Raw genomic sequence first — 25681 nt, forward strand, 5'->3', positions numbered from 1 at the left:
GCCAGTATAAAACCAGTTTGGGGCTGCGCAGTTCCAGTATAAACCAGTTTGGGGCTGGGGGGTCCCCATATAAACCAGTTTGGGGCTGGGGGCTGCCAGTATAAACCAGTTTGGGGCTGGGGGGTTCCAGTATGACCCAGTTTGGCCCCAGGGGAGTCCCAGGCTAAACTAGTTTGGGGCTGGGGAGTCCCCATATAAACCAGTTTGGCCCCAGGGGCGTCCCAGTATGACCCAGTTTGTCTTTGGGGGGGTCCCAGTGGGTCCCAGTTTGGCAGCAGGGGTGTCCCCATAAGTATGACCCAGTTTTGCTCCAGGGCGGTCCCAGTATGACCCAGTTTGTCCCCAGGCCGGTCCCAGTATGACCCAGTTTGGCTTTGCGGGGTCCCAGTGGGTCCCAGTTTGGCCCCAGCGGATCCCAGTTTGACCCAGTGGGTCCCAGTATGACCCAGCAGGTCCTAATTTGGCCCCGGGGGGGGGTCCCAGCGGGTCCCAGTTCGGCCCCAGTATGACCCAGCGGGTCCCAGTTTGGCCCCAGCATCCAAGACGGCGGCGCCGCGTTGCCCAGCAACGCCTCGCCCCGCCCCTCCGCGCCGTCACTCAACGGCGCCGCCCAATCAGGCGGCGAGGAGGGGGCGCGGCCGCGTTGGCCGCAAGGGGGCGGGGCGAGGCGGCCCTCCCCGAGCGTCTGGGCCAATGGGGAAGAGGGAGGGGGCGGGCGTTGGGGTAGCGCCGGCCAATGAGCGTTCGGGAGACCCTGCAAGAGCGGGGCGGGCGGCCCCGTACGGGCCCTCAGAGCCGGGGCGGCGGCGGCGGCGGACAAGATGGCGGCGGCGGACGGCGACGATTCGCTTTACCCTATTGCCGTCCTCATCGACGAGCTTCGTAACGAGGACGTGCAGGTACCGGTTACCGGACTCGGTTCCGCTCCCCGGGTCCGCCCTCGGTCTCCGGGCCCGGTCGCCCTCACCCGCCGCGGCCCCGCTCCTACCGCTAATGGCGGCCGCCGCGGCTCCGCTATGAAACAGCCGCTGTGATTGGCTGGAGTCGCGTTCCCCCCTCAGGCGCGGGCTAATGGGGAGCGGCGTTACATGGCGGGGGGGGGGGGGGGCTCCTCATCCTCTTCTCTCCCCTCACGCCGCTGGTTGGGGTGAAAGGCGCGCTCTGATTGGTTGGCGACCCCCGTTTATTCTGTGAGGGGGCTCCTGATTGGTCTGGGAGGGGTTAAGGAGAGTCGCCCCCCCCTCCTCGGCGCCCCCTATCGGCGGGGCAGCGCGGCGCTCCCAGATTGCTCCCCCCTCCTTCCGCCTCGCGGCAGCCAATCAGAGCAGGACGGCGGGTCGTCGTCGGCCGCCATTGGGTGTCGCCCGGCGTGGGCGGAGCCGAGAGGGGCGGGCTTAGCAGGTGTTGGGGGGGACGGAACCAATGGGGGGGCTTCTCTCTGCCGCCGCCGCGCTGCGGAGCCATGAGACGAGGCTCCTGATAGGTTGAGTGGCGGGGGAGGGCGGGTTTCTCCCCCCGGAAGGGGCTTTATTTGCCCCGGGGAGGGGGGGGGGGGCGTTATTTGCCGCCAGAGCGGCCATTTTGTCCCCAAGGGGGTGGGTTTTCCCCTCAGGAGGGGCTTTATTTGCCCCGGGGGGGCGGTTATTTGCCCCTGGGGGGGGGGTTTCCCCTCAGAAGGGCCTTTATTTGCCCCTGGGGGGGTGTTATTTGTTCCTGGGGGGGTTATTTGACCCCACGGGGGCCATTTTGTCCCTGAGGGGGTGCGATTCCCCCCTCAGGAAGGGTTTTATTTACCCCGGGGGGGGGTCATTTACCCCAGAGGGGGGTTATTTGCCCCGGGGGGGCGGTTATTTGCCCCGGGGGGTGGGGTTTCCCCTCAGAAGGGCCTTTATTTGACCCCGGGGGGGGTTATTTGTTCCTGGGGGGGTTATTTGACCCCGGGGGGGGGGGGGTATTTGACCCCACGGGCGCCATTTTGTCCCTAAGGGGGTGCGATTCCCCCCTCAGGAAGGGGTTTTTTTGCCCCTGGTGGGGGTCATTTACCCCGGGGGGGTGGTTATTTGCCCCGGGAGGGGGGGTTTCCCCTCAGGAAGGGCTTTAATTGCCCCTGAGGGGGGGTTATTTATTCTTGGGGGGGGGTTATTTGACCCCACGGCCGCCATTTTGTCCCTGAGGGGGTGCGATTCCCCCCTCAGGAAGGGTTTTATTTACCCTGGGGGGGGTCATTTACCCCAGAGGGGGGTCATTTACCCCGGGGGGGGTGGTTATTTGCCCCGGGAGGGGGGGTTTCCCCTTAGAAGGGGCTTTATTTGTTCCTGGGGGGGTTATTTGACCCCGGGGGGGGTTATTTGACCCCACGGGCGCCATTTTGTCCCCGGGGGGTGCGATTCCCCCCTCAGGAGGGTTTTTATTTGCCTCCGGGGGGGTTATTTGCCCCGGAGGGGCGGTTATTTGCCCCGGGAGGGGGGGTTTCCCCTCAGAAGGGGCTTTATTTGCCCCTGGGGGGGGTTATTTATTCCTGGGGGGGTTATTTGACCCCGGGGGGGGTTATTTGACCCCACGGGCACCATTTTGTCCCCGGGGGGGGCAATTTCCCTCCAAAAAGGGGTTTTATTTACCCTGGGGGGGGGCGTTATTTACCCCAGAGGGGGGTTATTTACCCTGAGGGGGGGGTATTTACCCCGGGGGGGGTGGTTTTCCCCCCTTGGGGTTCCCCATTTTGCTTGGGGGAGGGGCAATTCCTCACTTTTTGTGTCCCCCCCCCCCCCTTTTTTCCCCAGCTCCGCCTCAACAGCATCAAGAAGCTGTCGACCATCGCCCTGGCGCTGGGCGTGGAGCGAACCCGCAGCGAGCTCCTGCCCTTCCTCACCGGTAAAAAGGGGGGGGGTCCAGGGGGTTCCCCAGAATCTTGGGGAGTGGGGGCAAGGATGGGGGGGGCCCCCACTTACCCCCTGTCCCCCCCAAAAGCTCCCTACGCTTTTGCGTTGCTTGTGTGTTGCTGGGGAGATGGGTGGGGGGTGGGGGTTTGGGGGTGGTGGGTGGGGTTTGGGGGTGGTGGGTGGGGCTTGGGGGTGATTGACAGCCCCGGGGGGGTGACACGTGTCCCCTGCGTTGTCCCAGATACCATCTACGATGAGGACGAGGTGCTGCTGGCGTTGGCGGAGCAACTGGGGACCTTCACCGCCCTGGTTGGGGGACCGGAGTTTGTCCATTGTCTCCTGGTATGGGACCTCCCCCCCCACCCTCCCCGGCTATTTGGGTGCCCCCTCGACCCCCTCCTGGACATCTGGGTGCCCCCCCGACCCCCTCCTGGACACCCAGGTCCCACCCCAGGGGCACCTGGGGCTCCGTGGTGGGACCTTAGGTGGACATTGGGGACTTGAGCGACCTTAGGGGGGGCATCAGGATTTTAGGGGTGACCCTCGGGGGACCTCGCCACCACTTGGGGGGACATTGGGGTCCTGAAGGGGGACGTTGAGATGATCTGGGGGGACCTTGGGGTTTTCAGGAGAACGTTGGGTTGGTTGGGTGGTCGTTGGGTTGGTTGGGTGGACGTTGGGGTGCTTGTAGGGTGACGTTGGGGACCCGAAGGACCTTGGGAAGGGTGTCAGGATTTGGGGGTGACCCTCTGGAGACCCCGCCACCACCTGGGGGGACATTGGGGTCCTCAAGGGTGACATTGAGGTGACGTGGGGGGACGTTGGATTCTTCAGTAGAACGTTGGGTTGGTTGGGTGGACGTTGGGCTCCTTGTAGGGTGATGTTGGGGACCCAAAGGACCTTGGGAAGGGTGTCAGGAGTTGGGGGTGACCCTCTGGAGACCCCGTCACCATCTGGGGGGACATTGAGGTCCTCAAGGGTGACATTGAGGTGATGTGGGGGGACGTTGGGTTCTTCAGGAGAACGTTGGGTTGGTTGGGTGAATGTTGGGGTGCTTGGGTGGACATTGGGGACCTGAGGGACCTTGGGAAGGGTGTCAGGATTTGGGGGTGACCCCCTGGAGACCCTGCCACCACCTGGGGGGGACGTTGAGGTCCTCAGGGGGGACGTTGGGATCATCAAGGGGGCATCACGATGACTTGGGGGGACGTTGGGCTCTTCAGGAGATCGTTGGGTTGGGTGGATGTTGGGTGAATGTTGGGGTGCTTGGGTGGACTTTGGGGACCTGAGGGACCTTGGGGGGGTGTCAGGACTTGGGGGTGACCCCCTGGAGACCCTACCACCTTTTGGAGGGACATTGGGGTGACATCGAGTGACGTGGGGGGACGTTGGGTTCTTCAGGAGAACGTTGGGTTCTTCAGGAGAACGTTGGGTTGGTTGGGTGGTCGTTGGGTTGGTGGGGTGGACGTTGGGCTCCTTGTAGGGTGATGTTGTGGACCTGAAGGACCTTGGGGGGGTGTCAGGACTTGGGGGTGACCCCCTGGAGACCCTGTCACCACCTGGGGGGACATTGGGGTTCTCAAGGGTGACATTGAGGTGACCTGGGGGGACGTTGGGCTCTTCAGGAGAACGTTGGGTTGGTTGGGTGGACGTTGGGGTGCTTGGGTGGACATTGGGGACCTGAGGAACCTTGGTGGGACGTCAGGATTTGGGAGTGACCCCATGTCCCCCCCTAGAGACCCCCACGGCCACCTCAGGAGAACGTTGGGTTCTTCAACAGAACATTGGGGTGACGCTGAGCTCCTTGCGGGGGGACGTTGGGGACACGAGGGACCTCGGTGGAGACTGGGGACGTGTCCCAACTTCGGGGTGACCCCACGTCTCCATCCTACAGCCCCCCTTGGAGAGCTTGGCCACGGTGGAGGAGACGGTGGTGCGAGACAAAGCGGTGGAGTCTCTCCGGGCGGTGTCCCACGAACACGCCCCACCTGACCTGGAAGGTCACTTTGTCCCCTTGGTCAAGCGCTTGGCAGGAGGTGATTGGTTCACCTCCCGCACCTCCGCTTGCGGCCTCTTCAGCGTCTGCTACCCCCGCGTCTCCAGCCCCGTCAAGGCCGAGCTCCGACAGTGAGTGACCTCCGCGGTGGCCCCGTTGTCCCCAAACCATCCTTGGTGGCCCTGTCGGCAACTTTGGTGGCGTTTGGGTTGGCCCCAGGGTCTTCACGTTGGTTCCTTGGCTTGTTGGGGTCACCACGTGGTTGTGGTGGCCCCGTGGTACGTTCCCAAGTCGTCCTTGGTGGCCTCAAACCGTTCCTGGTGGCCTCAAGCCATCCCTGGTGGCTTCAAACCATTCTTGATGGTCCCAACTTGCTCCTGGTGGCCGCAGGCCAACTGTGGTGGGTCTAAAGCAGCTCCAGGTTGGCCCCAGGGTCTTCGTGTTGGCTCCTTGGGCTGTTATTGGGCTCGTGGTTTGGTTGTGGTGACCCCATGGCACGTCCCCAAGGTGTCCCTGGTGGCCCCAAGTCATCCCTGGTGGCCCCAACTCGTCCTTCGTGTCCCTCAAGTAGCCCTAAGTCAACCCAGGGTGCTTACGCTGGCCCCCATGACCCATTTTGGTCTTTATGGCCTGGTCCAGCAGACCCCATAGGATGTCCCCAACCTGTCCCTAGTGTCCCCAACCCATCCTTGGTGGCCCTAAGCCATCCTTCATGTCCCTCAAGTAGCCCTTGGTCAACCCAGGCTGCCCACACTGGCCCCCGCGACCCATTTTGGTCTTCGTGTCCTGGTCCAGCAGACCCCATAGCACGTCCCCAAGGTGTCCCTGGTGGCCCCAAGTCATCCCTGGTGGCCCCAAGCCAACTTTGGTGGCCCCAATCCTTCATTTGTGTCCCTGAAGTAACCCTTAGTGAAGCCAAGGTCTTTGTGGTGGTTCTCATGGTCCATTTTGGGGTTCATAGCCTGGTCCAGCAGAACTTATGGTCCATCCCCAACCTGTTACCATCCTTGGTGGCCCCAAGCCATCCTTGGTGGCCCTCAAGTAGCCCTTAGTCAACCCAGGCTGCCCGCACTGGCCCCCGCGACCCATTTTGGTCTTCATGGCCTGGTCCAGCAGACCCCATGGCACGTCCCCAAGGTGTCACCAGTGTCCCCAACCCATCCCTGGTGGCCCCAACCCATCCCTGGTGGCCCCAACTCGTCCTTCGTGTCCCTCAAGTAGCTCTTAGTCAACCCAGGGTGCCTACGCTGGCCCCCATGACCCATTTTGGTCTTCTTGGCCTGGTCCAGCAGACCCCATAGGATGTCCCCAACCCATCCCTAGTGTCCCCAACCCATCCTTGGTGGCCCTAACCCGTCCTTCATGTCCCTCAAGTAGCCCTTGGTCAACTCAGGCTGCCCATACTGGCCCCCGCGACCCATTTTGGTCTTCGTCTCCTGGTCCAGCAGACCCCATAGCACGTCCCCAAGGTGTCACCAGTGACCCCAAGCCATCCCTGGTGGCCCCAACCCATCCTTCGTGTCCCTCAAGTAGCCCTTGGTCAACCCAGGCTGCCCACACTGGCCCCCGCGACCCATTTTGGTCTTCGTCTCCTGGTCCAGCAGACCCCATAGCACGTCCCCAAGGTGTCACCAGTGACCCCAAGCCATCCCTGGTGGCCCCAACCCATCCTTCGTGTCCCTCAAGTAGCTCTTGGTCAACCCAGGCTGCCCACACTGGCCCCCGCGACCCATTTTGGTCTTCGTGGCCTGGTCCGCCAGACCCCGTGGCAGATCCCCAGAGATCTTGGGATGTCCCCAGAGATCTCGAGATGTCCCCAAGGGTTATCCCCCACCTCCTTAGATACTTCCGCAACCTCTGCTCGGACGACACCCCCATGGTCCGGCGCGCCGCCGCCTCCAAACTGGGCGAATTCGCCAAAGTCTTGGAGTTGGAGCACGTCAAGAGCGAGATCATCCCCATGTTCTCCAACCTCGCCTCCGACGAGCAGGTAGAGAGGTGGGGGGGGACGGGGAGGGGTCCTCGGGTGCCTGGGTCCCCCCTTTTTTTTGACGTTTAGGGGATCTTCTCCAGGACTCGGTGCGGCTGCTGGCGGTGGAGGCTTGCGTGAGCATCGCCCAGTTGCTGCCGCAGGAGGAACTGGAGGGACTGGTGATGCCCACCCTGCGGCAGGCGGCCGAGGACAAGTCGTGGCGCGTCCGTTACATGGTGGCCGACAAGTTCACCGAGGTAGGGGACGCCCTTGGGGACCTTTGGGAGGGGCTTTGGGGACCTTTGGGGACGTCTTTGGGGACACGGGGACACCCCTGGGGACACCTGGGGACATCCCTGGGGGCGTTTGGGGACATCTGGGGACACATTTGGGGACATCTGGGGACGCGTGGGGACATGGGGACACCCCTGGGGACGTTTGGGGGGGCGTTTGGGGACATGTGGAGACATTTGGGGACGTTTGGGGACATCTGGGGATGGGTGGGGACACGGGGACACCCCTGGGGACACTTGGGGACACGTGGGGTCATCCCTGGGGCCTTTTGGGGACACTTGGGGGGACGTGTGGAGACTTCTGGGGACGTTTGGGGACATCTGGGGACATGTGGGGATAGGTGGGGACGTGGGGACACCCCTGGGGACACTTGGGGACACGTGGGGTCATCCCTGGGGGCGTTTGGGGATGTTTGGGGGGGCGTTTGGGGACATGTGGAGACATTTGGGGACGTTTGGGGACATCTGGGGGCACCTGGGGATGGGTGGGGACACGGGGACACCCCTGGGGACACTTGGGGACATGTTGGGTCATCCCTGGGGCCTTTTGGGGACACTTGGGGGGACGTGTGGAGACTTTTGGGGACGTTTGGGGACATCTGGGGACACGTGGGGATGGGTGGGGACGTGGGGACACCCCTGGGGACACTTGGGGACATCCCTGGGGGCGTTTGGGGACATTTGGGGGGACGTTTGGGGACATGTGGGCACCTCTGGGGACATGGGGATGGGTGGGGACAGGGGGACACCCCCGGGGACACCTGGGGACATCCCTGGGGGTGTTTGAGGACATTTGAGGGGACGTTTGGGGACATTTGGGGACGTTTGGGGACATCTGGGGACACGTGGGGATGGGTGGGGACACGGGGACAACCCTGGGGACACTTGGGGACACGTGGGGTCATCCCTGTGGGCGTTTGGGGGGACGTTTGGGGACACGTGGAGACATTTGGGGACCTCTGGGGTCACGTGGGGATGGGTGGGGACATGGGGACACCCCTGGGGACACTTGGGGACATCTCTGGGACATCTGGGGACACGTGGTGACACCCCTGGGGATGTTTGGGGGGGGTTTGGGGACACTTTTAGGGACGTTTTGGAGGGATATGGGGGGAGGGACGTTTGGGGACGCCCCTGGGGACATTTGGGGCCACCTTGGGGACATCTGGGGACACGTGGTGACACCATTGGGACACGTGGGGATGGTTGGGGGGGGTTTGGGGATACTTTTCGGGACATTTTGGAGGGATATGGGGGAAGGGACGTTTGGGGACGCCCTTGGGGACATTTGGGGCCACCTTGGGGACATCTGGAGACGCGTGGTGACACCATTGGGACACGTGGGGATGGTTGGGGGGGTTTGGGGGGGGTTGGGGACACTTTTTGGGACGTTTTGGAGGGATATGGGGGGAGGGACATTTGGGGACGCCCCTGGGGACATTTGGGGCCACCCTGGGGACATCTGGGGACACGTGGTGACACCATTGGGACACGTGGGGATGGTTGGGGGGGGCTTGGGGGGGGGGTTGGGGACACTTTTCGGGACGTTTTGGAGGGATATGGGGGGAGGGACGTTTGGGGACGCCCCTGGGGACATTTGGGGCCACCCTGGGGACATCTGGGGACGCGTGGTGACACCATTGGGACACGTGGGGATGGTTGGGGGGGTTTGGGGGGGGTTTGGGGACATCTTTAGGGACATTTTGGAGGGATATGGGGGGAGGGACGTTTGGGGACGCCCCTGGGGACATTTGGGGACACTTTGGGGTCCCCCCCCTGCAGCTTCAACGAGCCGTGGGTCCCGAGATCACCAAGACGGACCTGGTGGGGGCCTTCCAGAGCCTGATGAAGGACTGCGAGGCCGAAGTCCGGGCGGCCGCCTCCCACAAGGTCAAAGGTCAGTTGGTGGCACCTCCGTCCCCTCCCCCCCGCGTCCCTTTGTCCCCCAGGGAGGGTCCTGGTGTCCTCCGAGGTCATCGTGTCCCTGCAGATGGGTCTCAAGGAGGGTTCCTGGAGAGCAACGTGTCCCCAAGGGTGGTTCTTGGGTCTCCAAGGATGGTCCTTGGGGTTCCTCATGTCCCTAAGGGTGGTCCCCAGGTCCCCAAGGACCATCTCCAGGTCTTTGTGTCCCCAAGGATGGTCCTTGGGGTTCCTCATGTTCCTAAGGGTGGTGCCCAGGTCCCCAAGGACCATCTCCAGGTCCTTGTGTCCCCAGGGGTGGTCCCTGTGTCCCCCAGGACTATCTCCAGGTCTTTGTGTCCCCAGGGGTGGTCCTTGGTATCCCTCATGTCCCTAAGGGTGGTCCCCAAGGACCATCTCCAGGTCCTTGTGTCCCCAGGGGTGGTCCCCGTGTCCCTCAGGACCATCTCCAGCTCCTTGTGTCCCCAGGGGTGGTCCGTGGTGTCCCTCATGTCCCTAAGGGTGGTCCCCAGGTCCCCAAGGACCATCTCCAGGTCCTTGTGTCCCCAGGGATGGTCCCCATGTCCCCAAGGACCATCTCCAGGTCCTTGTGTCCCCAGGGATGGTCCCCGTGTCCCCCAGGACCATCTCCAGGTCCTTGTGTCCCCAGGGGTGGTCCTTGGTGTCCCTCATGTCCCTAAGGGTGGTCCCCATGTCCCCAAGGAGCATCTCCAGGTCTTTGTGTCTCCAGGGATGGTCCCCAGGTCCCCAAGGACCATCTCCAGGTCTTTGTGTCCGCAGGGATGGTCCCCATGTCCCCCAGGACCATCTCCAGGTCCTTGTGTCCCCAGGGGTGGTCCCTGGTGTCCCTCATGTCCCTAAGGGTGGTCCCTAGGTCCCCAAGGACCATCTCCAGGTCCTCGTGTCCCCAGGGGTGGTCCCCGTGTCCCCCAGGACCAACTCCAGGTCCTCGTGTCCCCAGGGGTGGTCCCCGTGTCCCCCAGGACCATCTCCAGGTCCTTGTGTCCCCAGGGGTGATCCTTGGTGTCCCTCATGTCCCTAAGGGTGGTCCCCATGTCCCCAAGGAGCATCTCCAGGTCCTCGTATCCCCAGGGGTGGTCCCCAGGTCCCCCAGGACCATCTCCAGGTCTTTGTGTCCTCAGGGATGGTCCCCGTGTCCCCCAGGACCATCTCCAGGTCCTTGTGTCCCCAGGGATGGTCCCTGGTGTCCCTCATGTCCCTAAGGGTGGTCCCCAGGTCCCCAAGGACCATCTCCAGGTCTTTGTGTCCCCAGGGATGGTCCCCGTGTCCCCCAGGACCATCTCCAGGTCTTTGCGTCCCCAGGGGTGGTCCCTGGTGTCCCTCATGTCCCTAAGGGTGGTCCCCAGGTCCCCAAGGACCATCTCCAGGTCCTCGTGTCCCCAGGGATGGTCCCCGTGTCCCCAGGGACCATCTGCAGGTCTTTGTGTCCCCAAGGATGGTCCCTGGAGTCCCCAAGTCCCCAGGGATGGTCCCCATGTCCCCAGGGATGGTCTCCAAGGCTGGATCCCATGTCTCCAAGATCCATCATGTTCCTGAGGTCCATCCGTAGGTCCCTCACGTCCCCAAGGATGGTCCCTGGACTCCCCAGGTCCCCAAGGATGGTCCCTGGGGTTCATGTTCTCAAGGACCATCCCCAGGTCCCCAGGGATGGTTCCTGGCATCTCCTGTGTCCCCAGAGATGGTCCCCATGTCCCCAAGGAGGGTCTTAAAGTCCCCAAGGACCATCCTTAGATCCCCGTGTCCCCAGGGATGGTCTCCAGGTCCCTCATGTCCCCAAGGATGGTCCCTGGTGTCCCCATGTCCCCAAGGATGGTCCCTGGAGTCTCCCATGTCCCCAGGGATGGTCCCCATGTCCCCAAGGATGGTCCCTGGGGTCCCCATGTCCCCAGAGATGGTTCCTGGAGTCTCCATGTCCCCAGGGATGGTCCCGGGGGTCCCTTATGTCCCCAAGGATGGTCCCTGGTGTCCCCATGTCCCCAGGGATGGTCCCCATGTCCCCAAGGATGGTCCCTGGTGTCCCCATGTCCCCAGGGATGGTCCCCATGTCCCCAAGGATGGTCCCCAGGTCCCTGCGTCCCCAAGGATGGTCCCTGGAGTCTCCCGTGTCTCCAGGGATGGTGCCCATGTCCCCAGGGATGGTCCCTGGTGTCCCCATGTCCCCAGGGATGGTCCCCAGGTCCCCATGTCCCCAAAGATGGTCCCTGGGGTCTCCCATGTCTCCAGGGATGGTGCCCATGTCCCCAAGGATGGTCCCTGGGGTTCCTTATGTCCCCAAGAATGGTCCCCAGGTCCCCGTGTCCCCACGGATGGTCCCTGGGGTCCCCAGGTCCCCAGGGATGGTCCCCAGGTCCCCAATGATGGTCCCCAGGTCCTCATGTCCCCAAGGATGGTCCCCAGGTCCCCATGTCCCCAAAGATGGTTCCTAGAGTCCCCATGTCCCCAAGGATGGTCCCTGGGGTTCATCATGTCCCCAGGGATGGTCCCTCATGTCCCCAAGGATGGTTCCTGGTGTTCCCATGTCTCCAGGGATGGTGCCCATGTCCCCAAGGATGGTCCCTGGGGTTCCTCATGTCCCCAAGAATGGTCCCCAGGTCCTCGTGTCCCCAGGGATGGTCCCTGGGGTCCCCAGGTCCCCAGGGATGGTCCCCAGGTCCCCAAGGATGGTCCCCAGGTCCTCATGTCCCCAGGGATGGTCCCTAGGTCCCCATGTCCCCAAATATGGTTCCTGGAGTCTCCACGTCCCCAAGGATGGTCCCGTGGGTCTCTCATGTCCCCAGGGATGGTCCCCATGTCCCCAAGGATGGTCACCAGGTCCCCGTGTCCCCAAGGATAGTCTCTGGTGTCCCCATGTCCCCAAGGATGGTCCCTGGAGTCTCCCATGTCTCCAGGGATGGTGCCCATGTCCCCAAGGATGGTCCCTGGGGTTCCTCATGTCCCCAAGAATGGTCCCCAGGTCCTCGTGTCCCCAGGGATGGTCCCTAGGTCCCCGTGTCCCCAAAGATGGTTCCTGGAGTCTCCATGTCCCCAAGGATGGTCCCTGGGGTTCCTCATGTCCCCAGGGATGGTCCCTCATGTCCCCAAGAATGGTCCCCAGGTCCCCGTGTCCCCAGGGATGGTCCCTGGGGTCCCCATGTCCCCAGGGATGGTCCCCAGGTCCCCAAGGATGGTCCCTGGGGTCCTCCATGTCCCTCATATCCCCAAGGATGGTCCTTAGGTCCCCATGTCCCCAAGGGTGGTTCCTGGAGTCTCCATGTCCCCAGAGATGGTCCCTGGAGTCCCTCATGTCCCCAAGGATGGTCCCTGGGGTCCCCATGTCCCCAGAGATGGTCCCTCATGTCCCCAGGGATGGTCCCTGGGGTCCTCCATGTCCCTCATATCCCCAGGGATGGTCCTTAGGTCCCCATGTCCCCAAGGGTGGTTCCTGGAGTCTCCATGTCCCCAGAGATGGTCCCTAGGGTCTCCCATGTCTCCAGGGATGGTGCCTGGGGTCTCCCATGTCCCCAGGGATGGTCCCTGGGGTCCTCATGTCCCCAAGGATGGTCCCCAGGTCCTCATATCCCCAAGGATGGTCCCTAGGTCCCCATGTCCCCAAAGATGGTTCCTGGAGTCTCCATGTCCCCAAGGATGGTGCCTGGGGTCCCTCATGTCCCCAGGGATGGTCCCCATGTCCCCGAGGATGGTCCTGGGGGTCTCTCATATCCCCAGGGATGGTCCCCATGTCCCCAAGGATGGTCCCTAGGTCCCCATGTCCCCAGAGATGCTTCCTGGAGTCTCCATGTCCCCAAGGATGGTCCCTGGTGTTCCCATGTCCCCAGGGATGGTCCCTCATGTCCCCAAGGATGGTGCCTGGGGTCCCTCATGTCCCCAGGGATGGTCCCTAGGTCCCCATGTCCCCAGAGATGGTCCCCAGGTCCCCAAGGATGGTCCCTGGGGTCCTCCATGTCCCTCATATCCCCAAGGATGGTCCTTAGGTCCCCATGTCCCCAAGGGTGGTTCCTGGAGTCTCCATGTCCCCAGAGATGGTCCCTGGAGTCCCTCATGTCCCCAAGGATGGTGCCTGGGGTCCCCATGTCCCCAAGGATGGTGCCTGGGGTCCCCATGTCCCCAGAGATGGTCCCTCATGTCCCCAAGGATGGTCCCTGGGGTCCTCCATGTCCCTCATATCCCCGGGGATGGTCCTTAGGTCCCCATGTCCCCAAGGGTGGTTCCTGGAGTCTCCATGTCCCCAGGGATGGTCCCTCATGTCCCCAGGGATGGTCCCTGGTGTCCCCATGTCCCCAGAGATGGTCCCTGGGGTCTCCCGTGTCTCCAGGGATGGTCCCCATGTCCCCAAGCATGGTCCCTGGTGTCCCCATGTCCCCAAGGACCATCCCCAGGTCCCTGTGTCCCCAGGGATGGTCCCTGGAGTCCCCCCCGTGTCCCCAAGACCCCTCCCCGTGTCCCCACCTCCCCAACCGCTGCCACCCCATGTCTCCAGAGTTCTGCGAGAACTTGTCCCCAGACTGCCGGGAGGCCGTCATCATGGGCCAGATCCTGCCCTGCATCAAGGTAGGGGACACCTGGGGACACCTGGGGACACCACGGGGTGGGGGGGGACTCCGTGGGGACCCCCTGGGCTGGGGGAGGACATGGTGGGGACACGGTGGGGGTGGTGGTGGGGTCATGGGTGAGATCTTGGTGTGCATCAAGGTGGGGACGTTTTGGGGTGATGGGAACATCATGGGGACGTCCCTGGGGACCTCCCGGGGTGGTGGGAGATCATGGGGACGTCCCTGGGGACCTCCTGGGGTGGTGGGAGATCATGGGGACGTCCCTGGGGACCTCCTGGGGTGGTGGGACATCGTGGGGACACCCCTGGGGACCTCCTGGGGTGATGGGAGATTATAGGGACACCCCTGGGGACCTCCTGGGGTGGTGGGAGATCATGGGGACGTCCCTGGGGACCTCCTGGGGTGGTGGGACATCGTGGGGACACCCCTGGGGACCTCCTGGGGTGATGGGAGATTATAGGGACACCCCTGGGGACCTCCTGGGGTGGTGGGAGATCATGGGGACGTCCCTGGGGACCTCCCGGGGTGGTGGGACATCGTGGGGACACCCCTGGGGACCTCCTGGGGTGATGGGAGATTATAGGGACACCCCTGGGGACCTCCTGGGGTGGTGGGACACCATGGGGACACCCATGGGGACCTCCTGGGGTGATGGGAGATCATAGGGACACCCCTGGGGACCTCCTGGGGTGGTGGGACACCATGGGGACACCCCTAGGGACACTTCTAGGGCAAGTCTAGGGTGGAGGAACATCACAGGGGCACTTTTGGAGATCTCCTGGGTTGGTGGGACATCATGGGGACACCCTGGGGACACCCCTAGGGACCTCCTGAGGTGGTGGGACACCTTGGGGACACTCCTGGGGACCTCCTGAGGTGGTGGGACATCATGGGGACACCCCTGGGGACCTCTTAGTGTGGTGGGACACCTTGGAGACTCCCCTGGGTACCTCTTGGGTTGTTGGGACATCATGGGGACACCCTGGGGACACCCCTAGGGACCTCCTGAGGTGGTGGGACGCCTTGGGGACACCCCTGGGGACCTCCTGAGGTGGTGGGACATCATGGGGACACCCCTGGGGACCTCTTAGTGTGGTGGGACACCTTGGAGACTCCCCTGGGCATCTCCTGGGTTGTTGGGACATCATGGGGACACCCCTAGGGACCTGCTGAGGTGGTGGGACATCATGGGGACACCCCTAGGGACCTCCTGGGGTGGTGGGACATCATGGGGACACCCCTAGGGACCTCCTGAGGTGGTGGGACTCCTTAGGGACACCCCTGGGCACCTCCTGGGGTGGTGGGACGCCTTGGGGACACCCCTGGAGACCTTTTGGCATGGTGGGACATCAAGGGGACACCCTGGGGACACTTCTAGGGCTAGTCTGGGATGGAGGAACATCACGGGGCCACCCTTGGAGATCTCCTGGGTTGGTGGGACATCATGGGGACAGGCTAGGGACACCCCTAGGGATCTCTTGGTGTGGTGGGACACCTTGGGGACACCCCTGGGGACCTCCTAGTGTGGTGGGACACCTTGGGGACACCCCTGGAGACCTTTTGGCATGGTGGGACATCAAGGGGACACCCTGGGGACACTTCTAGGGCTAGTCTGGGATGGAGGAACATCACGGGGCCACCGCTGGAGATCTCCTGGGTTGGTGGGACATCATGGGGACAGCCTAGGGACACCCCTAGGGACCTCCTGGGGTGGTGGGACACCATGGGGACACCCCTGGGGACCTCCTGAGGTGGTGGGACGTCATGGGGACACCCCTGGAGACCTTTTAGCATGGTGGGACATCAAGGGGACACCCTGGGGACACTTCTAGGGCTAGTCTGGGATGGAGGAACATCACGGGGCCACCCCTGGAGATCTCCTGGGTTGGTGGGACATCATGGGGACAGCCTAGGGACACCCCTAGGGACCTCCTGGGGTGGTGGGACACCTTGGGGACACCCCTGGGGACCTTTTGGTGTGGTGGGACACCATGGGGACACCCCTGGGCACCTCCCAGGTTGGTGGGACACCATGGGGACGCCCCTAGGGACCTCCTGAGGTGGTGGGACGCCTTGGGGACACCCCTGGAGACCTCCCGGGGTGGTGGGACATGATGGGGACATGTGGGGGACACCCCTAGGGATCTCCTGAGGTGGTCGACACCTTGGGGACACCCTGGGGGCACCCCTGGGGACCTCCTGAGGTGGTGGGACACCTTGGGGCCACTCCTGGGGACCTCCTGAGGTGGTGGGACACCTTGGGGCCACTCCTGGGGACCTCCTAGTGTGGTGGGACACCTTGGGAACCCCTCAGGGCCACCTTCGAGCCACCCCCCAGCGCAGCCCCCACCCCGGGGACCCCCCCCGGCTGTCCCCACCCCCGATGTCCCCGTGGTGTCCCCAGGAGCTGGTGTCGGACGCCAACCAACACGTCAAGTCCGCCCTGGCCTCCGTCATCATGGGGTTGTCCCCCATCTTGGGCAAGGACAACACGGTGGAGCATCTGCTGCCCCTCTTCCTCGCGCAGCTCAAGGACGAGGTGGGGACGCGTGGGGACACCTGGGGACGCTTGGGGACATTTAGGGACACTGGGGGACGCTTGGGGACGCTTGGGGACACTTGGGGACACTTCGGGACACCTGGGGACGCTTGGGGACACCGGGGGACTCTTAGGGACACTTGGGGACACTTTCGGACGCTTGGGGACGCTTTGGGACGCTTGGGGACACTTGGGGACACCGGGGGACTCTTAGGGACGCCTGGGGACACTTGGGGACACTTGGGGACACCTGTGGACTCTTAGGGACACCTGGGGACGCTTGGGGACGCTTGGGAACACCTGGGGACTCTTGGGGACACCTGGGGACTCTTGGGGACACCTGGGGACACCTGGGGCCGCTTGGGGACACCTGGGGACACCTGGGGACACTTGGGGACACTTGGGGACACCTGGGGACACTTGGGGACACGGAGATGCTGAGGGATTGGGGACGGTGGTGGCCCAACCGCTGGGGTTGGGGATGGTGTCGGCGTTATGGAGATGGTGCCACCAGGGTGGGGGACGCTTGGGGACACTTGGGGACAACTCTTGGGGATGAAACCTGGGGACACCTGGGGACATGTGGGAACACGTGGAGACACTTTGGGACATTTAGGGACAGTTGGGGACACCGGGGGACCCGTGGGGACATCAAGGGACATCAGGGGACACTTGGGGACGCCTGGGGACGCCTGGGGACGCCTGGGGACACTTGGGGACACCTGGGGACTCTTAGGGACACCTGGGGACGCCTGGGGACACCTGGGGACACCTGGGGACACTTTCGGACTCTTAGGGACACCTGGGGACGCCGGGGGACGCCGGGGGACGCCTGGGGACGCCTGGGGACACCTGGGGACTCTTAGGGACACCTGGGGACACTTGGGGACACCTGGGGACATTTAGAGACACCTGGGGACCCTTGGGGACACTTGGGGACACCTGGGGACACTCGGGGGACACTCAAGGACATGGGCAGCCACCACCCCAAGAACACCTTCTCGCAGTGCCACCCCATAGATGCCACCACCCCCTGGGTGCCACCTCCATAGGTTCCACCACCCCATACCCTCCCCTCGCAGTATCCCAGTGCCACCACCCCCTAGGTGCCACCACCTCCCTAGGTGCCACCACCTCCCTAGGTGCCACCACCCCTAGGTGCCACCACCTCCATAGGTGCCACCACCTCCATAGGTGCCACCACCTCCAGGTGCCATCTCCATAGGTGCCACCTCCACCCCCCAGGTGCCACCTCCACCCCCTGGGTGCCACCACCCCCTAGGTGCTACCACCTCCATAGGTGCCACCACCTCCATAGGTGCCTCTACTTCCTAGGTGCCACCATCTCCATAGGTGGCATCTCCATAGGTGCCGCCACCACCTCCATAGGTGGTGCCACCTCCATAGGTGCCACCATCTCCATAGGTGCTACCTCCATAGATGCCACCACCCCCTAGGTGCCACCATCTCCAGGTGCCACCTCCATAGATGCCACCATCTCCTAGGTGCTTCCATTTCCATAGGTGCCACCTCCATAGGTGCCGCCACCCCCTAGGTGCCACCATTTCCATAGGTGCCATTGTCCCCTAGGTGCCACCACCCCCTAGGTGCCACCACCTCCAGGTGTCACCTCCATAGGTGCCACCTCCATAGATGCCACCACCCCCCAGGTGCCACCACCTCCAGGTGCCACCTCCAGGTGCCACCTCCAGGTGCCACCTCCATAGATGCCACCACCCCCCAGGTGCCACCACCTCTAGGTGCCACCTCCATAGATGCCACCACCCCGTACCCTCCCCTCCCAGTCCCCCCCCCCCCATCCATGCCCACCCCCAGGTGCCACCCCCGGGTGCCACCCCCGGGTGCCACCGCCGTCCCCTCCCCCCAGTGCCCCGAGGTGCGCCTCAACATCATCTCCAACCTGGACTGTGTCAACGAGGTCATCGGCATCCGCCAGCTCTCCCAGTCCCTGCTCCCCGCCATCGTCGAGCTGGCCGAGGACGCCAAGTGGCGCGTGCGCCTGGCCATCATCGAGTACATGCCCCTGCTGGCCGGCCAGCTGGTGAGCGCTGGGAGGCACTGGGAGGCACTGGGAAGCACTGGGAGGGCGGTATGGGCTGCGCTGGGGGCACTGGGAGGGCACTGGGAGGCACTGGGAGGCACTGGGAAGCACTGGGAGGCACTGGGAGGGCGGTATGGGCTTCGCTGGGGGCACTGGGAGGGCACTGGGAGGCACTGGGAGGGCGGTATGGGCTGCGCTGGGGGCACTGGGAGGCACTGGGAAGCACTGGGAGGCACTGGGAGGGCGGTATGGGCTTCGCTGGGGGGACTGGAAGGCACTGGGAAGCACTGGGAGGCACTGGGAGGGCGGTATGGGCTGCGCTGGGGGCACTGGGAGGGGACTGGGAGAGACTGGGAGGCACTGGGAGGGCGGTATGGGCTTCGCTGGGGGCACTGGGAGGGGACTGGGAGGCACTGGAAGGCACTGGGAGGGCGGTATGGACTTCGCTGGGGGCACTGGGAGAGACTGGGAGGGCACTGGGAGGGACTGGGAGGGCACTGGGCGGGGACTGGGAGGGCACTGGGGGGGACTGGGAGAGACTGGGAGGCACTGGGAGGGCGGTATGGTCTTTGCTGGGAGCACTGGGAGGGGACTGGGAGGCACTGGGAGGGCGTTATGGTCTTTGCTGGGGGCACTGGGAGGCACTGGGAGGGCGTTATGGTCTTCTGTGGGGGCACTGGGAGGGGACTGGGAGGGGACTGGGAGGCACTGGGAGGGGACTGGGAGGCACTGGGAGTGGAGTGGGCCATACTGGTCCCTCTTGGGAGGGCACTGGTTCATCCTGGGGGAAATACTGCTTCACACTGAGAGGCTACTGGTTTATACTGGTTCATACTGGTTTATACTGGTTTTCCCTCCCCCCAGGGCGTGGAGTTCTTTGATGAGAAGCTGAACTCGCTCTGCATGGCCTGGCTGGTCGACCACGGTGAGCACTGGGGGTTACTGGGCGTTACTGGGAGTTACTGGGAGCCCCCTGAGGGGTTATTGGGAGCTCGGGGGGGGGGGTTACTGGGTGTTACTGGGAGGCCTGGGGGGGTTACTGGAGGTTACTGGGAGCCCTGGGGAGTTACTGGGGGTTACTGGGAGCCCCTGGGGGGGGGGGTTACTGGGAGCTGGAGGAGTTACTGGGAGGACTGGGGGGGTTAATGGGAGCCCCTAGAGGGGTTACTGGGACTTCCTGGTTGCCTGGTGGGGGCTTACTGGGAGCCAGAGGGGGTTACTGGGAACCCTTTGTGGGGTGATACTGGGAGCTACTGGTTGCTGGGGCAGGTCACTGGGAGCCAGAGGGGCTTACTGGGACTTCCTGGTTGCCTGGTGGGAGCTTACTGGGAACCACAGGGGCTTACTGGGAACCACAGGGGCTTACTGGGACTTCCTGGTTGCCTGGTGGGGGCTTACTGGGAGCCCTGGGGGGCTTACTGGGAGCCAGAGGGGCTTACTGGGTTTTCCTGGTTGCCTGGTGGGGGCTTACTGGGATCTCAGGTGGGCTTACTGGGAGCCAGAGGGGGTTACTGGGAACCCTTTGGGGGGTGATACTGGGAGCTACTGGTTGCTGGGGCAGGTCACTGGGAGCCAGAGGGGGTTACTGGGACTTCCTGGTTGCCTGGTGGGGGCTTACTGGGAACCACAAGGGCTTACTGGGACTTCCTGGTTACCTGGTGGGGGCTTACTGGGAGCCTTGGGGGGCTTACTGGGAGCCAGAGGGGGTTACTGGGAACCCTTTGGGGGAGGATACTGGGAGCTACTGGTTGCTGGGGCAGGTCACTGGGAGGCAGAGGGGGTTACTGGGACTTCCCGCTTGCCCTGGGAAGCGGTGGGGGTATCACCGCCCCCCCCCCCCCCCCCCCAGTTCCACCCTTACTGGTTTCCCCCTTCCCAGTTTACGCCATCCGGGAGGCGGCCACCAGTAACCTGCGCAAACTGGTGGAGCGCTTCGGGCAGGACTGGGCGCAGGGCACCATCGTCCCCAAGGTCCTGGCCATGGCCGCCGACCCCAACTACCTGCACCGCATGACCACGCTCTTCTGCATCAACGTCAGCCCCGCCCCGCCCCGGGGGCCCCCAAAACCCCTGGGGGCCCCCTCCCACCCCCCCTGGGTGCCGCCCCCCCCAAAGCCCTGGGTGACCCCCTTGGTGCCGCTCCCCCCTGCCATGGACCCCTGGGTGCCCCCCCAACCCCCTGGGAGCCCCTCCCAAAACCCCTGGGAGCCCCCCACCAAAATCCCTGGGTGCCCCCCCCACACCCCTGGGTGCCCCCCAAAACCACTGGGTGCCCCCCCCAAAACCCCCGGGTGCCCCCCCCCCCACCCCCGGGAGCCCCCCCAAAACTGCTGGGTGCCCCCCGCACCCCTGGGAGCCCCCCCCGCACCCCTGGGTGCCCCCTCCCACACCCCTGGGTGCCCCCCGAAAACCCCTGGGAGCCCCCCCCAAAACCCCTGGGAGCCCCCCCCCAAAACCCCTGGGGGCCCCCTCCAACCCCCCTGGGTGCCGCCCCCCCCAAAGCCCTGGGTGACCCCCTTGGTGCTGCCCCCCACCCCCACCCCCCCTGCTATGGGTCCCTGGGTGCCCTCTCGGGACCCCTGGGAGCCCCCCCCAAAACCCCCTGGGTGCCCCCCCCACACCCCTGGGAGCCCCCCAAAACCCCTGGGTGCCCCCCTTGGTGCCACCCCCCCCGCCATGGACCCCTGGGTGCCCTCCTGGGACCCCTGGGAGCCCCCCCCCAAAACCCCTGGGAGCCCCCCCCCAAAATCCCTGGGTGCCCCCCCAAACCCCCTGGGAGCCCCCCACACACACCCCTGGGAGCTGCCCCCCAAAACCTCTGGGAGCCCCCCCCCCCCCCACCCCTGGGTGCCCCCCCCAAAACCCCTGGGAGCCCCCCACCAAAATCCCTGGGTGCCCCCCCACACCCCTGGGTGCCCCCTCCAAAACCTCTTGGAGCCCCCCCCGCACCCCTGGGAGCCCCCCCCCCCCACACCCCTGGGTGCCCCCTCCCCAAACCCCTGGGTGCCCCCCCCAAAACCTCTGGGAGCCCCCCCCGCACCCCTGGGAGCCCCCTACCACACCCCTGGGTGCCCCCCCCCGCACCCCTGGGAGCCCCCCCCGCACCCCTGGGAGCACCCCAAAACCCCTGGGTGCCCCCCCCGACCCCTGGGTGGCCCCCAAACCCCCTGGGTGCCCCCCCGCCCCCCTGGATGCCCCCCAAAACCCCTGGGAGCCAGCCCCGCACTCCTGGGTACTGCTCCTGGGTGCCCCCCTAAAACCCCTGGGTGCCCCCCATGAACCCCTGGGTGCCCCCCCCGCACCCCTGGGAGCCCCCCCCACACCCCTGGGTGGCCCCCAAACCCCCTGGGTGCCCCCCCTGCACCCCTGGGTACCGCCCCTGGGTGCGCCCCCCCCCCCCCCCCCCCCCCCAAAACTCCTGGGTCCCCATCCCCAAAACCCCCTGGGTGCCCCCTCCATGACTCCTGGGTGCCCCTCAAAACCCCTGGGTGCCCCCCTCTGCACCCCTGGGTCCCCGCCCCCGCACCCCTGGGAGCCCCCCCCCGCACCCCTGGGTGCCCCCCAGACCCCTGGGAGCCCCCCCCACACCCCTGGGTGCCCCCCAGACCCCTGGGAGCCCCCCCCCGCACCCCTGGGAGCCCCCCCCGCACCCCTGGGTGCCCCCCTGCACCCCTGGGAGCCCCCCCCGCACCCCTGGGAGCCCCCCCAGACCCCTGGGTGCCCCCCCCTGCACCCCTGGGTGCCCCCCCCGCACCCCTGGGAGCCCCCCCAGACCCCTGGGTGCCCCGCCCTGCACCCCTGGGAGCCCCCCAAAATCCCTGGGAGCCCCCCCCCGCACCCCTGGGAGCCCCCCCAGACCCCTGGGTGCCCCCCCCTGCACCCCTGGGAGCCCCCCCCACACCCCTGGGTGCCCCCCAGACCCCCGGGAGCCCCCCCCGCACCCCTGGGAGCCCCCCAGACCCCTGGGAGCCCCCCCCCGCACCCCTGGGTGCCCCCCCTGCACCCCTGGGTGCCCCCCCGCACCCCTGGGTGCCCTCCAGACCCCTGGGAGCCCCCCAAAACCCCCGGGAGCCCCCCCCGCACCCCTGGGTGCCCCCCAGACCCCTGGGAGCCCCCCAAAACCCCTGGGTGCCCCCCCTGCACCCCTGGGAGCCCCCCCCCACCCCTGGGTGCCCCCCCGTAGGTGCTGTCGGAGGTGTGCGGGCAGGAGATCACCACCAAGCAGATGCTGCCCACGGTGCTGCGCATGGCGGCCGACGCCGTCGCCAACGTCCGCTTCAACGTCGCCAAGTCCCTGCAGCGCATCGGGCCCATCCTCGACAGCGGGTACGGCCCCGCCCCCCGCGCCCCCCGCGACGCCCGCGCCCCCTCCCCCCGCACCGCCGGGGCTGCCCTGCACCCCGCGCACGCAGCGCACCCAGCGCACGCAGTGCAGCCAGCGCACGCAGTGCAGCCAGTGCACCCAGCGCAGCCAGTGCAGCCAGCGCAGCCAGTGCAGCCAGCGCACCCAGTGCAGCCAGCGCACCCAGCGCACGCAGTACACCCAGTGCATGCAGTGCACGCAGTGCACGCAGTAACCCAGCGCACCCAGCGCACGCAGCGCACCCAGCGCAGCCAGTGCAGCCAGCGCACGCAGCACACCCAGCGCAGCTAGTGCAGTCAGTGCATGCAGCGCACCCAGCGCAGCCAGTGCAGCCAGCGCACGCAGCGCACCCAGCGCACCCAGCGAAGCCAGTGCAGCCAGTGCAGCCAGTGCACCCAGCGCACGCAGCACACCCAGCGCAGCCAGTACAGCCAGTGCATGCAGCACACCCAGCGCACCCAGCACAGCCAGTACAGCCAGTGCACCCAGCGCACGCAGTACACCCGGTGCACGCAGTACACACAGTGCTTGCAGCGCATCCACTGCACCCAGTGCACGCAGTACACAGAGCACTCGCAGTGCACACAGTGCACCCAGTGCACCCCGCGCTCGCAGTGCACCCCGCGCTCGCAGTGCACCCCGCGCTTGCAGTACACCCAGCACATACAGTGCACCCAGTGCACGCAGTACACCCAGCGCACGCAGCACAGCCACCGCACGCAGCACATGCAGCGCACGCAGTACACCCAGTGCACGCAGCGCATGCAGTACACAGAGTGCTTGCAGTGCACCCAGCACACGCAGTACACCCAGTGCACGCAGTACACCCAGTGCACTCAGTGCAGCCAGTACAGCCAGTGCATGCAGCACACCCAGTGCACCCAGCGCAGCCAGTGCAGCCGGTACACCCAGTGCAGCCAGTGCACCCAGCGCACGCAGCATCCCCAGCGCACGCAGCACACCCAGCGCATGCAGCGCAGCCAGTACACCCAGTGCATGCAGTGCACACAGCGCACGCAGTACACCCAGTGCACCCAGCACAGCCAGTACACCCAGTGCACGCAGTGCACACAGTGCAGCCAGCGCATGCAGTGCGCACAGCGCAGCCAGTGCACCCAGTGCATGCAGTGCAGCCAGCGCACGCAGCACACACAGTGCTCCCAGCGCACGCAGTGCACCCAGCACATATAGTGCACCCAGCACATGCAGTACACAGAGCGCATGCAGTACACGCAGCGCACCCAGTAAACCTAGCGCACGCAGTGCACCCAGTGCATGCAGTACACCCAGCGCACGCAGTACACCCAGTGCACCCAGCGCACTCGGTACACCCAGCGCATGCAGTGCGCCCAGCGCACACAGCGCAGCCAGTACACCCAGCGCTCGCAGCGCACCCAGCACGCCCAGCGCACCCAGTACACCCAGTGCATGCCGTACACACAGTGCTTGCAGCGCATCCACTGCACCCAGTGCTCGCAGTGCACCCAGGGCTCGCAGTGCACCCAGCACATACGGTGCACCCGGTGCACCCAGTCCACCCAGTCCACCCAGGCCTGGTCTTACACCCAGTCCCTCCAGTCCACCCAGGGCACCTGGCGCTTGCCTTGCACCCGCCCCGTGCCCGCGTTACCCCCAGCGCCCGCCGCGCCCCCGTTTATTTCCCTGATACCGCCATCGCTCCCACCCCCCCCGCCATGTCCCACGCGTGCCCCGCCCACGGGTGTGCCCCGCCCACGGGTGTGCCCCGCCCCCAGGACGCTGCAGAACGAGGTGAAGCCGGTGCTGGAGAAGCTGACGCAGGACCAAGACGTCGACGTCAAATATTTTGCGCAGGAGGCGCTGAGCGGTGAGGGGACGTTGGGGACGTTGGGGGGTGGGGGGGGGACACGGGGTGGGGGGGCATTGGGGACACTGGGGGGGAGAATTGGGGACATGGGGGGACACTGGGGACATGGGGAGGGTGTGGGGGGACACTGGGGGGACATTGGGGACACTGGGGGGGGGACCATTGGGGACATTGGGGGACATTGGGGGACAACTGGGGACATGGGGGGACACTGGGGGACAACTGGGGACATAGGGGGACACTGGGGGGGGGTGGGGGGACAATTGGGGACTTGGGGGGACATTGGGGACACTGGGGGGGGTGTGGGGGGACAATTGGGGACTTGGGGGGCACAGTGGGGGGGATGTGGGGCGACAATGGTGGGACACTGGGGGAGAACTGGGGGGACGTGGGGGGACATTGGGGACACTGGGGACACTGGGAGGGGTATGGGGGGGACAACTGGGGACATGGGGGGACATTGGGGACAGCGGAGGGGGGGTGGGGGGACAATTGGGGACATGGGGGGGACACTGGGGGGGTGTGGGGGGACAAGGATGGGATATGGGGGGACATTGGGGGGGTGTGGGGGGACAATGGGGGACTTGGGGGGGGTGGGGGGACACTGGCGGGACACAGGGAGAACTGGGGGGACATTGGGGACAGTGGGGGGGGGACAAGGATGGGACATTGGGGGACAATTGGGGACATGGGGGGGGGTCACTCCATGACGGTGACACCGATGTCCCCCCCCCTCCCCCGCAGTGCTGGCGCTGGCCTGACCCCGCGTCCCCCGTCCCCGCATGCCAACGGCGCCGTCTCCCCTCCCCCCCACCCCCCCCCAACCCCACCCGGGGGGGGGGGGTGTTGATGTCACCGTGTCCCCAACGTGTCCCCATCGTCTCCCCTCCCCCACCCCGGGTTATTAATTAATTATAACGAGTTTCGCCGTTAATAAACCGCTCCCATGGTTTCGTCTCTATTTGGGGGGGGGGGTAGGGGGAGCCCCCCCAGTCTCCCCAGTCCCTCCCAGTCCCCTTTGGGGGCTGTTCCCAAGTGCCACACTAAGGTGGGGGAGGGGCGGGCAGCCTCGGGGGGGGGGGAGGGGCAAGAGGGGGTGACAGGAGGTGACAGCGGGTGGCAGAGGTATCCCCACCCCCCCCAGTGGCCCCTCCCCTTCCTCAGCCACCACCCAGGTGAGCCCCTCCCCCATTAAAACCCCCGTTTTTGCCGGGTTTTGACTCTTTTTTTAGCCACACAC

General features: G+C 65.5%; 1 protein-coding gene and 2 long non-coding RNA genes across 5 annotated transcripts; all 3 read left to right on the plus strand.

The window, feature by feature from the left end:
* Nucleotides 1–685: 685 nt before the first annotated feature.
* On the plus strand, nt 686–25379 carry PPP2R1A (protein phosphatase 2 scaffold subunit Aalpha). Of its 3 annotated transcripts, XM_075135012.1 has the most exons (15): nt 686–899; nt 2781–2871; nt 3121–3221; nt 4774–5006; nt 6718–6865; nt 6949–7104; nt 8923–9037; nt 13559–13629; nt 16036–16170; nt 18059–18232; nt 19097–19157; nt 20112–20266; nt 22416–22558; nt 24350–24441; nt 25186–25379. In XM_075135012.1, exons 1-15 carry the CDS (start codon nt 822–824, stop codon nt 25200–25202), a joined length of 1770 nt encoding a protein of 589 aa, XP_074991113.1. In that variant the 5' UTR covers nt 686–821; the 3' UTR covers nt 25203–25379. The 3 variants fall into 3 exon arrangements, with proteins under 3 accessions (XP_074991113.1, XP_074991114.1, XP_074991115.1); XM_075135013.1 differs by lacking the exon at nt 16036–16170; XM_075135014.1 differs by lacking the exons at nt 8923–9037; nt 13559–13629.
* LOC142074360 (uncharacterized) lies at nt 9522–11763 on the plus strand. Its single transcript, XR_012670593.1, has 3 exons — nt 9522–10639; nt 11429–11547; nt 11711–11763. It is a non-coding gene; the product is annotated as an uncharacterized LOC142074360 (long non-coding RNA).
* LOC142074400 (uncharacterized) lies at nt 17290–17831 on the plus strand. Its single transcript, XR_012670598.1, has 3 exons — nt 17290–17395; nt 17596–17675; nt 17761–17831. It is a non-coding gene; the product is annotated as an uncharacterized LOC142074400 (long non-coding RNA).
* Nucleotides 25380–25681: the final 302 nt, after the last annotated feature.

The sequence above is a fragment of the Calonectris borealis genome, chromosome 35 (assembly GCF_964195595.1).
Source record: "Calonectris borealis chromosome 35, bCalBor7.hap1.2, whole genome shotgun sequence".
Classification (NCBI taxonomy): Eukaryota; Metazoa; Chordata; class Aves; order Procellariiformes; family Procellariidae; genus Calonectris; species Calonectris borealis.

Coding starts and splice junctions, on each gene's coding strand:
- PPP2R1A (XM_075135012.1), top strand. CDS start 822: ATGGCGGCGGCGGACGGCGACGATTCGCTTTACCCTATTGCCGTCCTC. Junction 5,007..6,717: donor GTCAAGGCCGAGCTCCGACA/GTGAGTGACCTC, acceptor CCACCTCCTTAG/ATACTTCCGCAACCTCTGCT. Junction 6,866..6,948: donor ACCTCGCCTCCGACGAGCAG/GTAGAGAGGTGG, acceptor GATCTTCTCCAG/GACTCGGTGCGGCTGCTGGC.